The 24,171-nt window shown below is 40.9% G+C and overlaps 1 protein-coding gene across 1 annotated transcript in view; it reads right to left on the bottom strand.

The window, feature by feature from the left end:
• Positions 1–413: 413 nt before the first annotated feature.
• Positions 414–24,171, bottom strand: part of LOC149288665 (adhesion G protein-coupled receptor A3-like) — a 166,064-nt gene continuing 142,306 nt past the window's right edge. The window contains exons 16-19 of the mRNA XM_089491379.1: positions 18,493–18,616; positions 9,974–10,119; positions 2,810–2,905; positions 414–1,638 (exon numbers count right to left, since the gene is read on the bottom strand). Coding sequence (XP_089347505.1) covers positions 414–1,638; positions 2,810–2,905; positions 9,974–10,119; positions 18,493–18,616 — 1,591 coding nt within the window. The remainder of the gene's footprint in view (positions 1,639–2,809; positions 2,906–9,973; positions 10,120–18,492; positions 18,617–24,171) is intronic.

Here is a 24,171-nt window from a genome sequence, read left to right as displayed (position 1 = left end):
AGGTTTATTCTGCTACATCTGGAGTGTCAGAGGTTACCTATCCCTGTAACACCACCCATGTATCGCATCTGCCCCATATCTATTTGTTTTAGAAGTGCAAAGGGGTTTATCAGACTTAAACAAATAAAACAACATGAAAGAAGAACAACAATGATTGAAACGAATCAGGATATTGCCTCTTTGATCAATTTCGCGGTCCTTTGCAAACAAGTAAAGTTATTAATCCTCTGCAATGTATCTGTACAGTTGCCATATCTTTCTATTTCGTAAATTTCTTTGCATAAAAAAATACAGAGCCAAGCGTTTTACAACGTTACAATGTAATGGTGTGCCGTACAAACATTTAACGGGTGAAATTAAAAACACAGCGCATGTTTATCAGCGTGGATAGACAAATGGAACAAATCGATTAACTACACAGTAGTTTCATTTTTCCAAGGGCCGGTTTTAATATTTCCTGTACTGTCCGAGCTATAGATCATGGCTTCGTGCATGTTCCCTTTCAGTATACCGCTAGGATTCGTGGTGTTGAACGGGTATGACTGTCTCCGCGCATGCATTTCAAAGTGAGTCGTATGATGCACAGCGTCACTTTCTGGCATTTTGCCGCAACTAAATATGGCGGTACTTGCGTCGCTGCTTTCGGGTTGGTTGATTGTAGGGTAAGGATCGCCACCGGCGCAGCAGCCCCTTCGGTGGCCCGTCTGGCCCTCTTGGGTGCTGTGCGGGCTGTCTGTGTGTGAGCTGTGGATGCTACCGTCAATGCTAGAAGGAATGTGGTACGCGTACTCCCTCTCCGCCGCGGACCGGTGGCGACTGAAGTAACGGGGTTTAGTTCTGCTTTTCAGGCACCTGTGCACATGCATGTTGGGTCTGAACGCACTTTCGTTGTGCACGTGGACGTGAGTGTCATCTTCCATCAGTTGTTCACAGTGAATCTTTGCACAACACGGTGTGACCGGCGAAAGGCAGTTGACGTGGTTCTGAACAGCTTGTAAGTTGGTAAGCTTGCAGTGGCCCACCGGTGGGTGGTTGTACATGGGGGACTTATTAGGACACGGTGAGTCTTGAATGCAGGTTGTGTGCACCTGAGCGTCGCCATTGATGTTCACCTTTTGGCGTGCGTTGGCCGGCACGGCGTAGGCATTTCTTTTCGACGGGCAGCAGGACCACCAGCAGTGCCAAACGTCATCTCGCTTGGCACAGTGGTGGATCAAGGTGAAGAGCCCAAGAGTTACGCAAAAGGCTCCGTACAGGCAGCTGAATATCATATCCAGGAATTGGTCTTGAGACACTGCCAGGGCGCCAAAAGTCCACGTGGCGGTAAATAGGAAGAGAGTGAAAGCAGCGGCCCGTAGCTGAGCTTTAAACGAATGTTCGTTTTCCAACAGAGAAGACGAAATCATCGAGCAAGTCGCCTGGGAAACTGGCCCAACATCGGTGATATGGCTGTGACCCATTTCCACGCCCGACAACCTCTGCTGCTGCTCCTCCGTCCGCTCCTTCAGTTCGTACTTGCGTTCGGGATGGCGTTTCAGCTGAACGTAGGTGCACAGAAAGTATACGCAGGTGACGAGCACGATGAACGCAACGGGGCCGTAGAACGCTCCGAGACTCGGCTCCCAGGCCATCCAGCAGCTGCGAAGATGGAATACAAAAAGCTAATTAAAATATAATTGAATATAATTCTTCTTTAGCAAAAACTGTCTTTCATCACTCAGCCCCTATGCAATCGTTCCCTTTTTGTGTTGACCCTATTCTTTATTTTATGTGTTCCTTCTACCTTTGAGGAGTAGCAACCTCTCGTTATCAAGTCAAAAGCAGTCCTTTGAAGGTTAGCCCGATAAAAAGGTATTATTAGGGCCGTTCTCCTTTAAGGAATTTGTTTCCTTGCATTAGAACGTTCAGTTTTCTAACTTGTAACTGTTAGGACACATGCAGAGGAGGCACGGTCCTTGTCCTTTTCTATATTTAGTATTTATAGTCTCTTGCCAGGGGTATTCTGGCAACTTTCAGCAGAGAGCAGCTCCTGCCAGCTAGCTCCGTGCTCCCAAATTGCCCAGATCTTACGAACATAAACACTTTTCACATTAACAACACAGAAGGGATACAGCCGGGGGGGCAGAAGTCCTTCCAAAATATCATCCATCGCCTGCGACCATTAAAAAAACCAAAGCCTTTTCCAAACAGTTCTATGTAATGCCCGTATCCGCCGAAGCTTGTGCCAACGGGGCGTCCACGCCAACCCTCCAACAATGGGTCATATGATTCATCGGAAACAATCGAGTAGACTTGGAGCAAATACTCTCGTTGGATGCCCACCTCTATTAATGACACCATGGGCCTTTAGTATATTTTCTATGATTCTAGGTGTATTGGGGGTGATCTGGCCCTCCGGTGTGCCGCTCCTCCTCTCTGATCTCGTCAACCGGCCCTTTTACGCAATGGAGGACTGTGTCTAACCCATACAGCCTCTATAGTATGCGGTAGCCGGAGCTGCGTGTCCTTCAGAGACGGAGCCCCCGGATGTGGCGTCACAGCCCGTCGCTCAGCAGTCAGCGATGGCGGCTAAGAGGGGGCGGCCCAGGGGGGCAATGTTCTGGGTCACCCCTAAGGCAGCACCCAAGGGAAATAAGGGGCACCGTGCTGGCATTTGTTAGCATTTATGAAATCTTATAAGCTTTTTAGAAAATATATTCTCAGAGCTGTAAGTGTATTTTTTAGAGAGATTTAAAGCAACATAAATATAAAAAATGCAAACTTTGCGTTCTATATTTTGATTATTAAAAAAAAAATGATATCTACTTACTATGCTGCGTTGCCTTCGTTCCCGTAATGTTTCATGTTTGTAGCAGCGGTTATTCCACATATAATGAAGGGAACCCCTCCGCTTATCAGATAGAACCTGCAAATAGAATTAGAGAATATTATTCATAATAATAATAATTAATAATATTCAATGGATTGTTGCAAACTCTGGGAAACGGGCAACCTAAACAGAACATTCCACGCCAGCAGAAATAAAATATACTGATATAAACGAGAATTTTTCTCACCTATAAACCCCATTTAGTGGAAAATCACATAATTTCATTAAATATTAAATATTATATATATATATATATAAAATTCCAAAGTTTAGACGTCTTGGCGTGTACAAGGGATCATCGCTAGGCTTTAGGGGCTTATAAGCCTTTTCCTGTCTCGTACCATTTACTTTAACATATAAAACTTTGGCTTTTGAACAAGCCCACCCTATGCAGGTGAACAGGGGTCTCTAACGAGTGTTACATGACCCTAAGGGGCACCCCAGTTTCTAGGTGCCTGGGGGCCTAAATGTATCAGGCTCTTGGTGACCCACAATTTCCATTATAACCTCACCATACTGTGACCTTAAACACCGAAGCATAGAACCTGATGGGTGATAAGACCCATTCGGCCCCATCTAGTCCCCCATTTTTCCTGCTGTAAATACTCACTTTAATCAGTCGTTGGTCTCGTCTTAGATTCAAGACTTCCCAGGTATGCCCTCACTGTATTAACCTCTTACCACTTCTGCTGGGAGGTCCTTGCACTTTTTTACAACTCTCTCAGTAAAGTTAAAGTTCCTCATAATACATCTAATTGCCATGCCATGCCATGTCTATTGAACCTGGTTTAAGAGGACCCTGTGAAAACTGCTAGATATTGCTAAAGACCTGCATTTATTGGATTTATCTGCTTTTTACAAAAGTACATACTTTTTACTGTAAATGACCCGTTCACTGTGATTCTCGTTACTTTGTTTCAGTAAATCTAAATTGTTATTTGGTGCTCTGCTTGTTATGTCCTGTCTGCCCATTGGACAGCGCTGCGGAATATAATGGCGCTTTATAAAACAATAAATAATAACGATAATAATAATAATTTAAGAACTAAAAATCTAGTGACATTTATATTCAGTAAAAGTCTAATCTCACCATTTTGCTCCAAGAGGAGCAAAAATATATTCATATCTAGGTAAAAAAATCTTGGCCATGTAATTATCTGCTAGCATAATTCATTAATTATGATCACTGTCTTTGTGCTGTATAAACTAATCACTTTTTAGCGGTAATATCGCTGGCAGCTGGAATACCTGTAATAATCACCCCTTTTTGATCTCAGAAACTGGTTCTTCATCTATCTAAATGCTAATTGGCTTTTTAGCCTTTGCCTTATCATTCTCTACATTTTTGTTCAACAATCCTTAAAATGTTCTGCGATTCTGAGTAATGCATGAAATGTCATTTTTGTTACACTGATTCTAATCTTCTACCCAAAAATAATAATCGCCCCCCCCCCGCATGGCCATACACGAATAGGTCTACAGTTTGAGGTTAGATAGAAACGTAGACTATGACGGCAGATCAGACCCACCCGGCCCCCGTCCAGTCGCCCGTTTTTCCCTGCTCAAACCTTAATCAGCCGTTTGTCTCGTCTTAGATTCAGGAGCCGTATGTCTATCCCAATGCGTGTTTAAATCCCCTTGCTGTATGAATTGCTACCACTTCTTCTGGGAGGCTGATCCATTTATCTACCACCCTCTCAGTAAAATTTCCATCTAAGCCTCTGAACTCCTAGTCTAGATTAAATCACGTAACTCCCCACACTCTTAGTCTACCTGATTTATGGCATTTAGGTGACTCGATGTCTTGCACGACTTGGCTTGACAGAGAGAAGAGCGACCCGACTGTGGCAGCGCCACTTAGCATGATTTATGGTGGCTTATTCATTAAAGAGAGAGTTTGCAGGAGAGTTGTGGTTTTAACACTCTTAATTCACTATACATGAAGGGCCGACGCTGGTAAGTTTCTCCAACAAAAGGGCTGAGCTGGCCCTGTATAATGTGTAGTTCAACCTGTGCCAAGACTATATATTATATATGGTCAGCCAAGCTCTAGCTGCAGCAGAAGCCTTTTGGAGATGGACCCTTGAAGTCAAGGAGTTGAAACAAAACTCTCTTGTTAGTGAATAAACTCCAAGCACGCTTAGAGAGACCTGTGAATTTGTACTAGTATGAGTCCATCTCAGTTTGAGTGTGGCTCAGTGACCTGGAATGGCTCGGTGACCCGGGATAGCTCAGTGACCCGGGATGGCCCGGCTCTTGACGTGTCATGGCCACACCTGTGAACTCTCTAGACTTGTCCCAGAGAACCCTCGGGGGAATTGCATTGTCAGTGGGAACGCCCACCAACATCAGCGGGAACGCCCACCAACATCAGCGGGAACGCCCACCAACATCAGCGGGAACGCCCATCGCCGTCAGTGGGCCGCCCTGGCCGCGTCCCGCAAGAGTAGGCTCTGGGTAGATGGAGCCCACAAGTTCCCAGGTATGGCTGCTTGCCCGCCTCTAGTCCTGACATAAGGCATATTACAGCTTGTTACTTTTGCCCAGAGTTAGAACGCCACGACAAACGATTATAAAAGCAATTGTAACAATTCCAGGTAACGGAGCCGGTCTCTTTTATTTATCAAGGAGCTGGTTCAACTGTACTGTCTGAGATTCGGTAGACTAATACTTTTTGATATTTTTTTCCTAGATTCAGCAGTTCTATAAAACCGGACACTCGATATGATCTATAAACACACGGCAAGTGGACGATGGAAGCAATGCCTAAAATCACTCTGCGATGTGGCAACTAATGTTGCTTTTTAGCCCAAAAGCTCAGCAAGTATTAACTACTTATGGTTACGACTGCGCGTATTTTAGGTAATAAGTCATGTTTTTCTTGTGTCTGTTGCATTCTCGAAAAGTCTGTTATAAAACTATTTATACTTTGCTGGAATTTCAGATTTTTATTGCATCGTTCCCACCTGCGACACCTTTTAAAGTAACCCCATTGGCTCGTTAAATTACTCAGCTGGTACTAAAGGGTTAACAGCGATGAAAAGCAGCTTATGCTGGTAGTTTTGTCATTGGCCTTAAATAATAATTGCCATAATAATAATAATAAAAAATAATTATTTTTCAAATAATATAAGAACACAGATACCACCAACCAATACAATATATTCGAGCTGATATTCATTTATTTATATAGCGCCATCATATTCTGAAGCGCAGTACAATAGGTAACAAGTAGTGCATTTGGATTTATTAAAAGGTGAGGAGGCTCCTGCCTAAACGAGTTTATAATCAATTTAAGCAAAAAAAAAAAGGTCACAATGCCTTCCAGAACCAAATCTAGAACTTACAAGTAAGAACAGATTGCGCATAAAATTCAATGTCGGATCTTAAATTAAGCAACTATTTCACAAGCCTTACTTTTATTGTCACTGTTACAAAAAGGTTGGAATTTGCATGCATTTTCAGTGAAAGGTAAAAGCTGAAAATAGGGCAATTGCATAGTAAAAAAATGTATAATGTGTGAGCTTCAAAAATAGCCATTCAGGTCTATAAATCTAATTATATGTTATGTATCAAATAAATACAGATCATGTGATAATACTACGGCTCGTATTTAAATCCCAGATGCTCCTGGTCATAAATATTAGTTCCTCCAAGATCCTAAAAACTACCTGTTTTGGCATCAGATCTGCAGGTGGGGGGGTTGTCAGGAAGCCTGGGACCAGGGGTGATATTGTCAAATAAAATGTAATTCTTGAGAGTTACACGAGAATACAGGAGTTCCAAATGCTCCTCAAGGGAGGCTAGCTTTTCTTATTCTGGGGAGTGGTTTCATGAAGGGGTTGGACTAAGCATATGTGGGGAGGGGCAAAACAATGCTTCCCTCCCCTAAGAAAGAGGAAAGTGACCCAGAGACCCAGGGAAGCAGCACTTCACCCGGGGGACTCCATTCCGTATCCATGCATCGGAATAAAACTCAATTTCTGAGCTGGCCCTGGCTTATAGATAAAATAGGCAGCTGCTTATAAGGCTGATCATGAAGAAGATATTAGAAGAAGGGAAAAAAAGCACGCAGGAGAAACAATGTTTGCCCAAGGCACTAGAAACCTATTTCTAAGCGTTTTATTAGTATCGCTCCTCCTTATTATATTGAAAATTTTGAACATATTATAGAATATTTTAATGATATCATAAAAGTGGTGAAGGACACAAAAACCCACAATATTCACTCTGCAAAATGAAGAACAGCCGCTGAAATCCCGTTGAAGTCATCGGCTTCTAGACACGCAGGCACTTTGTAATATGATTGATTGCTGTTTGCCTGCTTACCGAGGGCTTCTTTGACCCGTGAATAAAATCCAAGTATTTCTACAGAAACCGAGAGCAAGGACCTTGTAGAAACTGGGTCCACGAGATAAAGCCACGAGCAGATCAATTATTGCAATCCCCGGTTTCTCCAGAGATAAACACTTTATTAACTTTTGAACCGAGCGCCATAGATACACAAGGATTTCTCAACTAAAGAGGCTCTGCAGTTTACCGTCATAATTCAGATAAATGGTGCGAGAAAATAATTAACTGTATTTGAACGGTTTAATTACTGTTTCTTTTCAGCCCCTAAGGGAGCGCAGTTTAATAAAACTCAAGAACAGATACTGAAGCAACTCTGGCAAGAACAGTATGTCATCCGTACTTCTCATATTTGTTGAAATATACCGCATTTTAACTTAAAATGCAAATATATATATATCAGCTCTAATAAAATGCTAAAAGATAAAAAAATGTATTAAACAATATCTTATTATTAATAAACACATTATTATTATTATTATCATCATTATTATCATTATTATTATTATTTTATTCAACAGAATTCTATTGCTTGCACCTCTGGAAGAGACAATGGAGTTGATGAAATGTGGCGAAGAATTTGTTTGTGAGGGGTCAGTGGGGGGGATTCTGCAGAATCTCTCCAAATGCATTTGCCCCTTTCCACCCCACCCCCCAACTAAATTCCCTGTGCTGGCTCTGCTGAACGCTATGTGCGGGGGGTCTTTTTAGAACCCAGTGCGCATCTGTAAAAGTCTTCCCACTGATTTCAGTCGGAACATTTTCTTGCCACTGATTGGCTACTTAAGCTGTCGATCGTTGACAGGAGAGCGCTTCCATTGATTTTGATGGAAGTACTTTCCTGCCACTGATTGACACCTCCTTAAACAGACGATCAGTGGCAAGAAATGTGGGACCATGGAGGAAGAATGCAGATGAGAAGGTCTTTATTTTTTAAAATATTTTTTATTTTGGAAGAAAGGGTATTAAAGAGCTCACACAGGGTTAGGGTTACTCAGAGTACTTTAATGTGCACTCTTCTATAGCGAGCTGTAGGGGACATTAGACCGTCCCTTTACATTTTATAACATTACCCATAATCCCTATAGTGGGTCTCGACAGAACTACGGGAAATTCTGTGCACTTCTCACCACGTTTCCGAGAATAAAACGTATTTGGGTCGAAGCCACTGAAAGCCGAGCGTACCATAATGATTACATTTTACAGCAGCCGATAAAACGCTTTCAGGGTTCGCAATCAACCTCTGGGTTAGAGGAGCTCGCAGATAATGCCAGATTGGATCCTGGAAGTCTTGATGATAAGTTTTGTTCCTGTTATGGGTTGATTACCGGATCTAGTTTTTAAAAGAGATAGTTGATATCACAGCTTTGCTCAATGATTGCTATGTACAAAATGTACTAAAAAAAAAAAAAAAATCTCCGGAAATCAAATTCTTATAGAATGTGTCCTACATAATAATTTCTCTTCTAAGAAGGAAGGTGGGATGAGAGTGAGTATACACTCGTATGCGACACATTTCCTACTCATTGCATATTATGTGGGACCTTTTTGGTTTTCTGGTACGTTGGTCATCAAATTGTCACCATTAAAACATAATGACTTGGTCATGTAAGACAGTTAGGATGTTGAGGTTGGTGGTGGATCAAGGCCAAAATTGAGCCAGGGTTAAGGTAAACTCAGGCCTTGGCCTGATTACCAAACCTGGGAACTCTCCGGGTTTGGCCTGGAGACTCCTGAAGATGGACTGCTTCTCCGGGTCAGCACAGGAAATCTCTGGGTTGCGGGAGCGGCGTTCCAACACGCCCCACTCCCCACCAATTTAACCCCTTAACCAGTGACGTGTCCTGTGCCGCCAGTGGGAACGCCCACTGACGTCAGCTAAAAACGTCTTCGATGTCAGGGGAACCCCCCGGAACCTCCCCAAGGGGGCGCCCCAGGTTGCCAGAGCCATAAAGTTCTCAGGTATGCGAATTGTTCGCTAAGTCTAGTTCTGTGCAGCTAAGCTCTTATTATTGACTTAAGAATATCTTTTTTCTTCTTTTTCCCTTGCTTTCGTACCCTAAAAATGTATTATTTTACTATATTTTAGCTAGTTTAGGTCTTTTATAGAATTATAAAATTATAGATATTAAGAACACATGCAACTTACAATTGTAACACTTAAGCACATTATGTACAAAAAAAACTGCAGACAACCAGCACGTACAGCACGTTACAATATGAAAAATATAATAATCTCCTTATTATTTTTAATGTTATCATCTTTATATTATCTTCATTACATATTTTTTTCAGAACTTTCACTTCCCAAACAAATGTGTTTTTTTTTACCTCCAAGAAAATACGCAGGCAAAACTCAACAAGAAAAGGTAAAATTTGTAGATCAATTGCGGAAGAGGAGCAAATCTAGTTTCATTTTCGCGGTGCCTGAAAAGTACAAGTGATTGATTTATGGAATGGATATATTGCCCTAGGGCATCAATACTTCCAGACATTTTTCTATTAAAAAACATCATTAAGACATTTTGAAGATTATATATATTAATAGTAACAATGTACCTGCGGACCTCTAGCGGAAATGACAAGGTAGATTTATTGTCATTTGAAGTAGGGTCAGCTCGGTGTTGTGCGGTGGATCAAACACGATGTCCCATCATTCTACTGCCAGTTTATTGAGTCAGCTCTGTGAGTGCTAGCAACTGGTATCGGATTGAATTAAAAAGGTAACAACATTATATAAAATCATTTCCATACCTGAGCATTGGCTGCTTTGGAAATTGAGGTTGGTCACTATTTGGACACTGCTGAGGTTTTTTTGTCACTTGCTTATAGATATTCCTTGCAGTCACTCCGATCCATAACACCGTACATAGACTAGAGTAATGTAACAGGATTCCGACCTGAAAAAAAAAGGAGAAGATGGCAGACAACTGGAAAAAAGGTTACAAACCCAAAGGGTGGTGGGGTTATGAAGTTATATGAGGTCAGGACTTCTTATTACCACTAAAAAAAGTGGCAACTTAACGTTCTCACTCGTTATACAGCCAAGGGGTGGTAAGCAAACAGTAGGGTGTCCTAACGTTTTTAGAACACGACATTCCCAGTTGACTTGTTAACCACTAGAAATGGGCTTTTTGTACAGATTATGATTTTAGGATACCTGTGTAAACTCATAGATATAAAAAAGGGGCAGATGTCTCATCAAATATCTAAAAACGCCTGCAAAATGATTTACAATTACACAATAAATACCATATTTTTCACAATACAAGATATTTTGTAAGAAACAAAATGGAGGTCTTTCTTCTTTTTAAACTGACTATTTGTTTGTGTCAACTCAAACTCAACTTCCGCTGGCTCCTTACTGAATTTTCTCCACGTTGACTTTTTTTAATATCAAAGTTGTTTCTGGTCAAGCAACTAGCCTGGGTGGCATGGAAGGAACAACAACTTATTTAGCTAATTGACCCCATTTATGAGCTAGTAATGTGAAAACCGATGCAGGCAGCGTGTTGGACATCATCAAACGATAACGACTGTGGAAACGTTGCAGTATAGTAGACCCAATTAGTACTTAATCTCGACTTGTTGTCATTTATAAATCATAACAAACAGTTGATAAAACTCTACATAAAAAAAGAGTCGATCTTTCAGTTTGGTTCGTAAAATTGTGGGTACTGACAGTCCCGCTGAAACCTGAACTTATATTTTGAACCCATTGGTGCTATTAGAAGTATTGGCCTCATTAACAGTTTTGATAAGTTTACTATTATCGATATGTTTTCATCATATGGAACAAAAGGCTCAGCAAGTTTTAACCCGTTAAGGACAATCGGCGGTCCCTAAACCCATTGAAAACAATGCATTTTGAGCCCGTACATGTACGGGGCTTTGTCATTAAGGGGTTAAGAAGTGTTTTCTGCGGCTGCGGACACATCGTTTGTGATCCAATCAACGGCCTCCCTTTGTGTCACATGACTACAGACTGAAATTAAGCAGCCACAAGGAAAATATGGGTGGACCAAAGCTTGACGTCCAACTAAAGAGTTATTTCCGTGTGGGGGTTGGTCATCCATGATGTACCCAACGCTATGTACCCACCCAGCATAGAACCTTTCTTCCTAACACTCTCAGCCAGCATCTTAATCAAGCCATCTGAATGACCAGCAACCTCTGCAGATGATCCGGACTCGACCAACTCATCCCCAACCAAGCAGTCCTCTCCTACTGTTTCCCTTCTCCCTTAACTGCTGACTAGATTGTAAGCTCCTTGGAGCAGGGCCCTCTTTTCCTTTTGTACTGGTTTGTTATTGTGTGTGATGTTAAACTATTTGACTGAACCTTTTGTAACAACACTACGGAATATGCTGGCGCTATACAAATAAATGTAAATATTATTTAACAATACTGTATATTTTGTCTTAATTTTAATTATACATATTAAATTGTAAATCCGTTCATACATATTTGAGTTTATTATTTGTCTTTTTCTTAAACTAGAATAAATTAAATTAATTTGTTATTTTAAATGTCAGAATAAGAGAAAGCAGAAGATTAAAACTCTGAATTTAGTTTTAAAATATACTACATATTTTTTTTAAAAAAACATGTTTTATTAATATATTCACATCTCTAGGGGACTATTAGAGCTCACATGCCTGGGTTTTAATAAAATGGGTCTGGATTTATTGAGCGGTGAAATTTAAATGCTACAAAAATGTGTATGCCTATGAAATGGAGATAAAACCGTCCTATTACCTCAACAATTACAAGAGACAAAACCGAGGGATACTGACAGTCAGCCATGCCTTCAAGACGACTCGATGAGACAGGTCCAGATGCTTAGCAAGATTATTCTAGAGCCAAGTCTATGCTCCAATTAACCTTTCTTTAGTGCATGAAGTGGGTCATGTCTCATTACATCCATCAGCATTAATACGAGCTACAGGAGAAGGTTCCCCTTAAAATCTAAGGAGCACTTTCTTTAGAAGATATCTGGATTTATTTCTAGGCACCCAAGGGGTTAAGTGCTCAAATAAACACAGCAGCTATTAATCCTTTCGCATAACAATAAAATCCTGATGGCTGGTCCCGAATATTCAGAAGAGAAGATGGTCTGAGTTGAGATGTTCCGCTAGGTTTGGCTGTGGGGTAATTGGTGAACTACGTATCTGTGAACTTACATCTTCCTAATGTCAAGGTCACTAAGGGGTTAAGTGTGTGTTGGATGGGTGCGTTATAGGCTGAAACAGGGGGAAACTAAGCAAATTGAGCTAAGTGCCCCTCCATCCATTGCCTGGAGGCTTCTCACCCAACAATCAGCTGCCATAACCCTCAGGACAAATCTAGACTTTCCATTAGGTTCTATTTTGCTTTGTTATGAAAGGAACTCGTCATTACGGACAGATTCGTTCGCTTTATCAAACATAGATCTTATCAAGATTATTTGAAGTCCCTGATTATAGTAATTTGTAAATAATATCTGGTTGGAATGGGTCTGATGAAGGGGTCTTTGTACCCTAATGAGGAGAACTCTTCCTCTGCATGTCTTTCTGTATCTCCTATTCTAGTATTCTCATATAATTTAAGGGTGTCTTTTATCAAGAAAGACTACGCAATATCGATACACACTATATGGACAAAAGAATTGGGACACCTGACCATTACACCAACAGGGATTTTGATGACATCACATTCTAAATACATAGACATTCATATGTAGTCGGTCCCCCATTTGCAGCCATAACAGCTCTTCTGGGAACGATTTCCACAAGATTTTTGGCAGTTTCTGTGGGAATTTTTGCCCATTCATCCAGTAGAGCGTTTGTGAGGTCAGGCACTGATGTGGGGTGAGAAGGCCTGGCTCGCAATCTCTGTTCCAGTTTATCCCGAAGTTGTTGAATGGCGTGGAGGTCATGGCTCTGTGTGGCCGGTCAAGTTCTTACCCACCCGAAATTATCCCACCATGTATTCATGGACCTTGCTTTATGTGCTGAGACACAGTCATGCTGGAATAGAAAAGAGTCTTCCCTAAACTGTGTCCCAATACGTTTGTCCATATAGTGTATAAATAAAGAGGGATATGATAATAAGATTAAAATATATAAATGGGATTAAACAAAGTAAAGGAGTGAAGTTTATTTATTGCAGACATGGTAGCGGGTAATACAGCGAGGGGATTTAAACATGCACGGGATAGGCATATGGCTCCTGAATCTAAAACGAGAACAACAAGTGATTAAGGTTGCAGGTAAAAATGGGCAGACTAGGTCCAAATGGGTCTTATCCCCCATCAACTTCTATGTTTGCTTATTTACTTTTTATCCATACATTTTTGTTTGTATTATTTCAGATTTATAATTCACGCATCTCTAGTTAGGTCATCCTAACCCAAAACGTCACAGTAGGAGGCAAACTTTGCCCATCGACATTTTCATGTCAACACAGAGGAACCTGCACTGCAGACAGAACCAGGACTGTGGCGTTTGGCACGAGAAGACATCACTTGCTCAAACCTTGCTATGCTTTCATACCTGTTATGAAGGCTATTAATGTAAAAATCAAAATATCACGATAGGATGCCAACATTCGTGCTCAGAGGGTAATTGTTAGCTGTCGCTATGGAAACAGCAATTAGAATTTCATCCAACATGTACCTTTTTTTTTTTTATTTTTTTTTTTTCATTTTACAAATTCATCCGACTGCATAAAATAAGGTTGTGTTTCATAAAATGTTTCCATTTGGGAAATAAATAAAGATAATAAATCAGATTTCATTTTATTTGTAAACCGTATATTTATTCTGTAACGTCCAGCCACATCGCCTAATGTATAAGAAGAGAAACTGCGTACTATTAGGGTTTGTGCGCTGAACTGACAGAAAGCCAAAGTGACAGGACGAGACCGTTCTTTACCTAAAGCGAGCGGACGGCTCAAAATAAATGTATTGTGTCATCCTGGTTTCGCTATAAATTTTTTAGCTCTAAGACGGATTTAAAGGACAAAGAGCGAATAGCAAAATGTGCTGAATTAACCATGAGCGCAGCGAAACGGAATGTTTTTGTCATTGTTTTACACCCAGTGGAGGTTCTGCTAAACAAATATATGATTTTCAACGTTCTATCAAGTCCTGTCCTAGTTAGGTGGTCCTCCTGAAGGCCCAAAGGGACACGTTGATGGTGCCTTCTTCAATTGGTTATCTTGCCCATTATTTATTTATTTGCTAGGGTTTGGGTTAGAGTTCGTCTCTAGAAGATCTTGGGATCTTGGGAATCTGGTTCTGCCTTTGCCAGATGTCCTGACATACTGTAGGTCCAGGTATGGATAACGGAAACTAGGGGAGCATCCATACTGACTTTACATCAGATGTTCCTGATACTTCGTATTTGCATAAAAATGTATCCATTTTATGTCAATAACCCTTCTCATGGAGTGAACCTCAATTTTTACAACTAAATACTCACTGAACCCCGAAAATAGATATTTCTGGATAATTTTATGCAACAAAATATTTTTTTGTGCTGTCACGATTTGTCCCAGGACTGGACTAGATGTACGTCGGTTGTCACGGGACAACTGGCATGTCTGGGATGTTTAACTGAAATCCAACAAAATAATATCGTGGATTTAATCACCTATAGGAATGTACATTCTGTAAAATCTCTTTTACTTGAAATGTCATCCATAAAAGGAACGCATGGTTTTCGTAAAAAAAAAACAAAAAAAACACATATCCATAGCAACCACCCCAGTACATAGAAAAAGCAACAATTGCAAAGCGGAATGGAATATAATTTCCACTTTGCGCACTACCCAGCTGTTCTTTCCAAACAATTCCCTTTTCACATAATATAATCTTTCATACACAGAGATAATCTTTTTTTTTTATATAACTGGTATGTACAGAAAAACAACAACAAATACATATTGCTGTTTTCTGGGCAAAAAAAAGGCTGAAATGAATATTACAATAACTTGAGTTGTTTCCAAACTGTCTCATGGAATATGTTATAGAAAACAGCAATTTTGGACACCGCAGTGCGTTTCCGAAGACGCGTTAGAACATGCCCTCAATTCCAAAATGTACTTATTTTAGAAGCTCGACGTGATGGCATGGAATCGTTCTTTTGTTTGCTCCAACACAGTATTATGTACCCGGCAGAAGATGTAGAAATAAAGATGGGGTTTTTTTTTCCAAGGCTAGACATGACCCCCTTGGTCTTATTTTTCATTGCTTGAAATAGGGTGAAAAGGTTTTTTTGCACATCAAAAGTGATTTTTTTCTACACAGAAATCTTTCAATAAGGTTCTTTACATCACATCTATCACTGTCTGTCTTCTTCCTCTTCAACCAGATTGTGACCTTCTGACTCCTGTTTTTTTTTTTTAGAAGGTCTTCATATAAGCACGGCCGCGATCTACAGGTCCGTCTGCAAATTCTATATAATAAGAAGCATTGTTTGTGCCGTTGACCTATAGCGGTGAAATTATCATCATTTGTATTATGCCTGGCTTGGTTATTTTGATCCTATACTGCCCATTCTGAGCTCCGCTTGTCAAACTACAAAAGGAATCTGTTCTTCTCGTTTCGACGTTGTCCTGGTTATTTCTTGTCTGGAAGCTTGAAGATAATAGTAATGGGTTTCTGGTGAGAAAATTCATGGTGTTATCTCCCTGCTACGTTACTTCTCAATCTGACGTTCGTCCGGACTCTGGTTCGATACACGTTGAACGGGTACATTTGGGGTCGCGTTGTTGGTTTAGGGAAATTGTTTTGTATTTTGGAGGTCTATACCGGTGGAATCAGTCTGATATTGTGACACAGAGCCTTTTTGACGGCTATTAGCCATAAAAAGACACCTTGTAAAGATGGGGCTTAGATCCACGGGCATAAGACTGCCATGAGTAAAGTTCGATGTCGCTTCTTTATTGCTATTGGGTGAGGTATGTAAAAGGCCTTTGTTGCCTTCTTTAATACAAATCCGATAAATAGATAGTATATTGGGACAGATTTTGGAAGTTGGTGGGATATGGCACCTTGTCCATCTTGCAACTTTCTTTCTCTTTAAAAAGTTACCCTAATTTATTACATGTTGGGCCGCCTAATGTTGTGAGCTCCCCTCGTTACAACTGCCCCTAATTGCTTTCTGAGAGCTTCAAATTACCTTGAATGCTGATTGGGCTGAATTATTTTGGGGGTGTGGCTGCAACTAACATAGGTGAATGTTCATGTTAGAGCGGTATACAAACAAGATTTGGACCGGTGGGCAACAGACTAGTATTACGGAGTCTCTGAAGGGCCTGCTTTGGACTATTTTCGACAATTACATTTTCCATACAGTTTTATCTTTACTGAAAAAAATTGGGGGATTACAAGATTGCTTCTTTGATTTAATCAGAAATTCCCAAATATATTGATAGGATTATTGGTCGGAGATTTAAAGGTGTGTTATGTTTATCATAAGCATATTATTAAAATGGAGCCGTCTCATTGAAGAAATCCCCTTTTTTGTAATTATTATATTGGTATGCAATGTCTTGTTTTCACTTAAAGGAACTGTCTTTTTTTTGTTGCTTTGACTGTATCTTAAGAATGGTTCTAACAGTACCCCAAGTCTCCCCATCTATTGAATTCCATCGGGGCCCCATATACACGTAATCTGCCGCTAGTGTTCCCCGACTGCCCCTCAAAAGCAGCTACTCAGAACAGTGCCTGACAATCGAGACTGTCCTACTGATGCTGGGACTCTCGGGAGGAATGTCTATCACAGAGAAAGAAAAAAAAAAAAAAAAGGGAGTATTCATTCTCATTCACGAGAAGCGATATTTTAATAATAATGGAATTCCAGTCAAAATGAGCCCAGCGAAACTATAATAAAAGCAGGGAGCTATTAATGCATGAAGCCGCGACACATCTAATGCTGGTTTATGAACCCGGCAGACGCAGGGCAGGCTGAAAAAGGACACCGAGGCCTGACCCCGGGAAGGATACAGTAACTAATTACGCATAAAAAGCACTTTGACCCTGCCTTAGGATAGAAGGGCGTATCATATATATAAATAAATATATATATATATATATATATTGTGAGGAGTCTGTTCCCTTTCCTTTATTACAATTACTACGAGTTTAGATGAAGGAGTTCTTCTGTGTTCTGGGACTATCAATGTGTGTTGTTTCCCCGAGGGGGTGTTTTTAAATGTCAGTGATATTGCGCTTGGTAATAAATATTTATGGATTTACACTATTTGACATTTCCTTGTTTTGTATTTAATGATTAGTATGATGTGCAAAACAAATCTAGGAACTTCCCAGGGTACAGCCAGTGGCGTATTTGCCTCACTCAGGGCAGGGGTGCTGGGTGTTAGAATATGATGTCATATGCTGGCGATCCACTTTTTGAGCGGCTCTGGGCTAGGAAACCGTGCGCTGTTATGCGGTAGAGGAGCTGACGTCAGCCCCCACACACACGGACCTGCCGCTCTAAGCATAGTCGACTAAGACAGAATACACCACTGGGGAGAGCTGTTCCCTCTTCTGGGTGAGCGGATCATTATCATACCTGGGTACTTTATAACATCCCTTGCGGGATGCGGACATGGAAGTCCTGCTGACGTTAGTGGGCATTACTATTGATGTCTTGGGACACGGCGCTGTTTCAGGGGGAAATGAGTGGGGAGTGTAAAAACGCCGCTCTCGCATCAAAGAGTTATTTCCGGTGAGTTGGAGAAGCAGCGCTTCTCCCGGAGTGCCTGGGCGAAACCCGGAGACTTGTCAAGTATGATCATTTTGGGTGGCCCTAGCTGCACATTTTGGGCAGGCTTAGCATAAGCACAGGGACAGGTTAACCCTACAATGCCTTTACTGGGCATGGGGGAAGAGAGCAGGTTCTATCTGCCAACAGTAGAATGTTTGCAACAAGACCTTAGATACTAATAAAAACCCAAAAACTCCAGCCAAGTCAAACTGCGCTGCTTTTAATAACGCAGATGAAAAGTTATTATGGGTATTCCATCTGAAAACTCTAGTCTTCCAGGAACACAAACATTTGTCTTGTGTGACCATTAATTATCCCACAAGGAGACATCCTAGCGCAGTTGTGAGAATTCCGAGACATTAGAGTTGAGTCTAAGGCACGTGGTCACTCTACATACGTCATCAAACATTAGGATGCCGATGAACACGACAATCCCAACGTATGAGCGGCTTACCGGAAGCACAGACAACATGGTAACATTCGGTGATTTTCAAGCAGGTTGGAAATAATACTCACGGATTGACATATTATTGGATAATTTGTTCTGTTGATTCCTCCAGCAAACACGGCAAAAGTTAGCGCTGTATGAAAACAGAAATTGAGCAGCATATGCCATCCTTTTCTGCTGATCCGAATAGCGCTGCAACGGAAACAGAAACAGATTAAGAGTGGGCTATCAGCACATGTTAATATAAAAGCACACATAATGATAAAAAACCGTTCATGCATTTGCCTCAGTATGAGTGCTATTTCTAGAGACCTTGATTTCTGATAATCTGTGCTCAGCTTCTAATAAATTCTATTAACTGACTTCCAGAACAGCTCTAAAGGACATTGTTCATTTTTATTATAGAAATATGTTTTGTTTATGTTATTTTTTATTTCACGTACAAGATTTGGAATGTGCGTGACGGTTAACCCCTTAATGACAAAGCCCATACACGTACGGGCTCAAAATGCATTGTTTTCAATGGGTTTAGGGACCGCCCCTTGTCCTTAAGGGGTTAAAAGGTGTAGCAATAATATATACAAGGCTAGAGGTAATAAAATGCATAAAATAATGAATCTGCGCAACACCGCGGAATAGGTTTCAGCCGACTCGTCAAGAGTAGAGAAGTGAGAGGCGGCTCAATCTCTTCCGCTTTAGTATTTTGGTCCCAGCGTAACCCCCACAGGGACACCGATAACATCTCAGCCAATAGGAGACCTGAATCCGTCTTTGTGGTTCAATGAGGATGACACACCTTGGCTCTTGCCACGTCAAGAGGCTGGCCCGCCAATATAGAAAGCCATGGGGAAGATTTGGCAAGGTTGAAAAATTCTGTCTCTGGGGTGGAATAAAAGTCAATAAACCCTTCGACGGCTGAAAGTGTGCTAGGTTTATTTTTTGATCTTTGTTTTCAAAGGAGGAATTGGGATCAGGATCCCACACACATGTCAAAGCATCAGAAAAAGCAAGCGGGGTGCTGAGTTGTATAGCTAGAGGCTTTATTTTAGCAGGGATAGAGAGAGGAGGTTCTGCCGCTATACAGATCTCTGGTCGGACCTCATCTAGAGTATTGTGTACAGTTCTGGAGACTTCATTTCTACAGGGATATTGACATATTGGAGAGAGTTCACAGGAGGGCTAGTAATACGGTAATTAGTTTGCAGAATAACAGTTATCAGGAAAAGACTACGGAGTCTCAACATCTACAGCTTGGAGGAAAGATCTATTTAAATACTTTTACAAAGTACAGGAGGGAAGTTTATTTCAAAGGAGCAGAACTATTAGAAGAGGCCGTAATATAAAACTACAGGGTCAGAGGTTTAGATGTAAAGTAAGGAAGTTTGACTTTAACAATAAATAGCCTCCCATCAGAAGTGGTAGAGAATAGTACAGCGAGCGAAATTCTGAATCTAAGACGTGACTAAATACTGATTAAGGTCCTACATCAGGACAAATGGGCAGACTAATGCCTCTTATCAGCCGTTAAATCCTATATTTCTCCGTGTTCACTTTAGAATAACCAGAAAGTACGACTTATTGGTGACGCTAAAAAGAATGTTAACATCTGAACTTTTCATGAATAAGTTGAAGTGAATTCCTAAATGTGAGAACAAACAGCACAGAATAACAGAACATAAAATGTGAGGACTATAAACAAGGCACAAAAATACCCTTCAGAAGTGTGCTGTCTAGAAAACTATGAGCAAGGAGTGGAGCAAGGGTGGACTCCAAGAGATCTCCGAAGGGTGAAATCACAACTTCTTACTCAGCTGTGCCCAAAACATCTGTTCTCGGTAGAGTTCTCAAATCTTTTCTTTATGTGATTCCACCCTTCAGGGATCTCTTGGGATCCACCCCAGTGGAAAGGGGAGTCAAGACATGGACCTCCTTGCTCACTTGCCTAAAGGAATACCAACCACACTCTACCGATGATGCTCTCATGTGAGGACCACCATAGGATAGGTTAATAAGCCACTGTCTCTTCTCGGTAGAGTTGCTCTCGAACCATTTTGTATGTGACTTCACCTGCCAGACCAAACATGAGCAGGTGTAAGCATTTAACCCCTTAATGACAAAGCCCGTACATGTACGGGCTCAAAATGCATTGTTTTCAATGGGTTTAGGGACTGCCCATTGTCCTTAAGGGGTTAAAATCTAGGAGTCCTGGCTACCGGGCTCCTGGGATTTGGTAAACCCTGTTTTAAAGTCCAAGAGTGGGAAACCCCCGGCTGTGAGAGCCAAATTATGTCTGCTTGACAAAAAGAGACATGGCTGAAACAATATATAAAATACAAATCACACTTTTTGCCGTGGAATCCTGTGTTGATAAAACATCTCAGCAGTGTCAAGCGAAAGTCTAGCCCATGTATTATAAGCACTACGCCGTCTTTCAACGCATTTCACCTGAATGCCGCGTTAATGCGAAATTCTATTTATGTTTTCTGTGACAGAAAAAACAACAAATTGCTGTTTCTTTACAGTTCTGACTCACGCACTGAAAATTGACTCATTGCGTCTATCGTTACACAACAGAAAATAATTATGAGAACTTCATATTCGTAGCAGAATGGCATTTTGTATCAGCAAAGCAGATTTTTCATTATTTTCTTGGAGAAAATATGTCTTGAGAGAAGAAAAAAAAAAAACAGGAAAGACAAGAAAAACATTATTGCATTTTTTATGGCGAAGGGTTTTATGAAATAGGTGTCTATAATAGAAAAGTTTTTCTCTAAAATGATATTTTTCATGATACGATGTGACAAAAGAGGACCTAAGGTGAGGTGCAAGGGGATGGCTAAAAAAAATGTGCTAACCTTTTTACCCCCTTGCAGGACCAGGGAAAGGGGCACTCTCACCCCACCATGTATAGTGTAGGGGACTGCTCCCTCTCTCCGACAATGTGGGTGCCGTGTGCCCCCATATACGCGGTCAGATACCTTAGTGTATGACAGATGTAATGACTCTGTGATGCCTGTTTGTTCCCAGCCACATATCTGTTTTGGACGCTTCCATAGATGTGTCAGTATATTTCTCTTGCAGCCAATCCTTCATCTTGGGAATTGCTGCATTTTGACAACCTCGGAATTTCTAATGACTGGTTACTTGATCTCCTCTCTATCTTGGCAGTTTCAGGAAAGGGCATGCGAGTTACTCTAGATCTCCCACTGTATACGCAGGATTTTTGTATATTGTGGCTGAGGAAAACCTCCTGGACTGATAGGAAAGGGGGCATGATGTCTGACTCCTGCCAATACAGTCAGGACCCCCCCGTCCTGCCCATATAGAAAGTGGGAATCAAGGGCTCATTGGGAAGATTCTCCGATCTGAGGAAGCGGACTCTTGGAATAAAACTTCTTTATTATAAAAAATCATGATTGCCTGGGGCGGTCGATGTTTCGGTTCATTAGATAAAAAAACTTTGATGTTTCATGGGTACTTTCTATTTCTAATAACCACAAAATATATAGATTCTCCATGTAGTATGTGGTCAGTACAGCTGACAATCAGGTGGTCGGGACTTCTCAGGCCAAACTGGGACTGTTGGTAACTATGTAACACGGTAAAAAAAAAATATTTTGACACTGGGAACAAAATGGAAAAAGGGGAAACTTCAGCCAATATATAGTGTCAAAGGAACTCATCAGAATACCCTCCACGCATTTGCCCTGCATCCCCACCCCCAGCTTACAAAGTATTTTAATGGGCGTTCTTCATTGGTGGGGCAGTTTGGGATAATCTCATTATGGCTGCCAACAAAAACATAAATATAAGGGTTTGGGTTATATAAACTGCCCATTTCTGACACCGTATCGTGCAATGTAGTGTGATGGTGGACGTGATTTACCTCCCCCCTCTCTCAGATGCTTAAAGGTTTGTTTATGCTATCATCGACAGCCAAGGGGGCTAAAAATGGGAAAAACAAGATAATTTTCATTTTAGGTGCAATCAGCTAACATGCATATTCTAATGTAGTCAAATGTTATATGTCAGACTGTCTGATTTAAATTGGTGTGGGGGAAAAAGCAGTTAATCAAGCTGAATGTTCTACTAAAAAGTTGTACTTCGTAATTACACAATCAGGACTTAAACAGTTAAATTAAAAAAAAAACCTTAACTTAAAAAAGCAGATTCAATACCATACGGGCCCCTGCGCAGTGAGGGCTGCATCCGTATTAAGAACAAGAGGTTTATAATATAGACATTAAAAAGAAATAATGTTTTTGTTTTGTTCCAGTTAGAATTTTGTTAAATGAATTTGTTATTTTACCAAACATTTTATCCTTTAATCTTGATCCCGCTACAATTACTTGAATGTCGCATCTTAAAAATCATGAAAAAAGAAACTATAAATAACTACTTATTGTTGGCATAGTTCTAATCTCTTGGAATAGTTCCGCAAAAGGGCCGAGTCACAGAGGACCCTATGGGAACAGCCTCTCTCCTTCCATCCAATAGGGGGATAGGGTGTGCGGGGGTCTGCGGCAGCCTTTTTTTGGAAACTCTCAGAGAGGCTTCATTAAAGGAGCTGATATCGGGGAGATGCGGGCGAAGAAAGAAGACAGAAGAACAAGAAGATGCAAGAGAAGAAGCAGAGATGCGAGTCTGCGGGGAAGGTAGGGAGACATTGGCAGAGCGTAAGAGTGTGAGTAAGAATGTGAGAGAGCACAAAAGAGAGTGTGAGTAAGAGTAAGTGGGAAGAAGGATACATTTTCGGAGCTCTCTGTATCGTTTGGGGTTCCTCTTCATTTGTGTACCTTTGTACGAATTAACGAAATTGGCAAGTTTTGTTCCCATAAATGCAGAAGTCAAAATAATAAAACAATACCTACGGGAAAAAGTAGCTTATTCCAGAGGAAACGCTTTCACCGTCTCCTCCTCAGACAGAAGTCTACGACAGTTAACTTCAACATTTGTTCGGAACTGCTAATTAAGGCTAACACTATTTCCCCCGTAAAAACTAAGCGGAATCTGGTAACAAAGTATTTAATTAATACTATAGCAAGAAATTGGCATATTGGGGTCTAGAAGAAGACAGCTCTGTCCAATAGTCCAGCAATCACACCTTACGAGATACTATGATTAGCGCTGGTGAAAGTTTAAAAATGTGGAAATTACCAGTGAAACCTCACACTTCCGCTTGCTTCCATGGTAACGGGCGAAGCTTTCGCGATCTTTGTGTCGTCATGTGTGCTCACATCAAATAAACATCACGACCATGGCAATTTTGTTTCGCAAATACTTATTTATTTATTTATTTTTTTTTTGTTCCACTCAACTTCTTAGTATTTAATTGAACAAAAAAAAGGGCATTTTTGGCATTTTTAAATCTTCACGGAAACAAAGCTAAATAATACTGTGGATATGCGGAGAGATGCGAAGGACTTTCTAACAAATGGTAAAAGTATCCTCAAATCTTTTTTGAATAGTGTGTTATGTAGACAAATCTTTGGTCATTTTGAGTACTTGTTCTTCACGTTTCCTATATTCCCAACAATATCAGACATATAAGTGGGCGTAGTTGGGAATTCTATGGGTTTAACCCAATATCTTTTCGAGAAGTCCTGGTTCCTATGGTCAGTTAGTAACTTCTCCAGGCAGAGGAGCAGTGTATGGCCACACTCATTCTGCCTACTAAGTACCTACTTCCCCGGCCCCCTGCCCAGTGTCCGGCCCCGAAATGATTGGTGGGGCCAGCTGTACAAAGG

The sequence above is a fragment of the Sceloporus occidentalis genome, unplaced genomic scaffold (assembly GCF_023333645.1).
Source record: "Sceloporus occidentalis isolate IW3139 unplaced genomic scaffold, rSceOcc1.0.p SCAF_50, whole genome shotgun sequence".
NCBI classification, from domain to species: Eukaryota; Metazoa; Chordata; class Lepidosauria; order Squamata; family Phrynosomatidae; genus Sceloporus; species Sceloporus occidentalis.
This window is presented reverse-complemented; position numbering and strand designations above follow the sequence as displayed.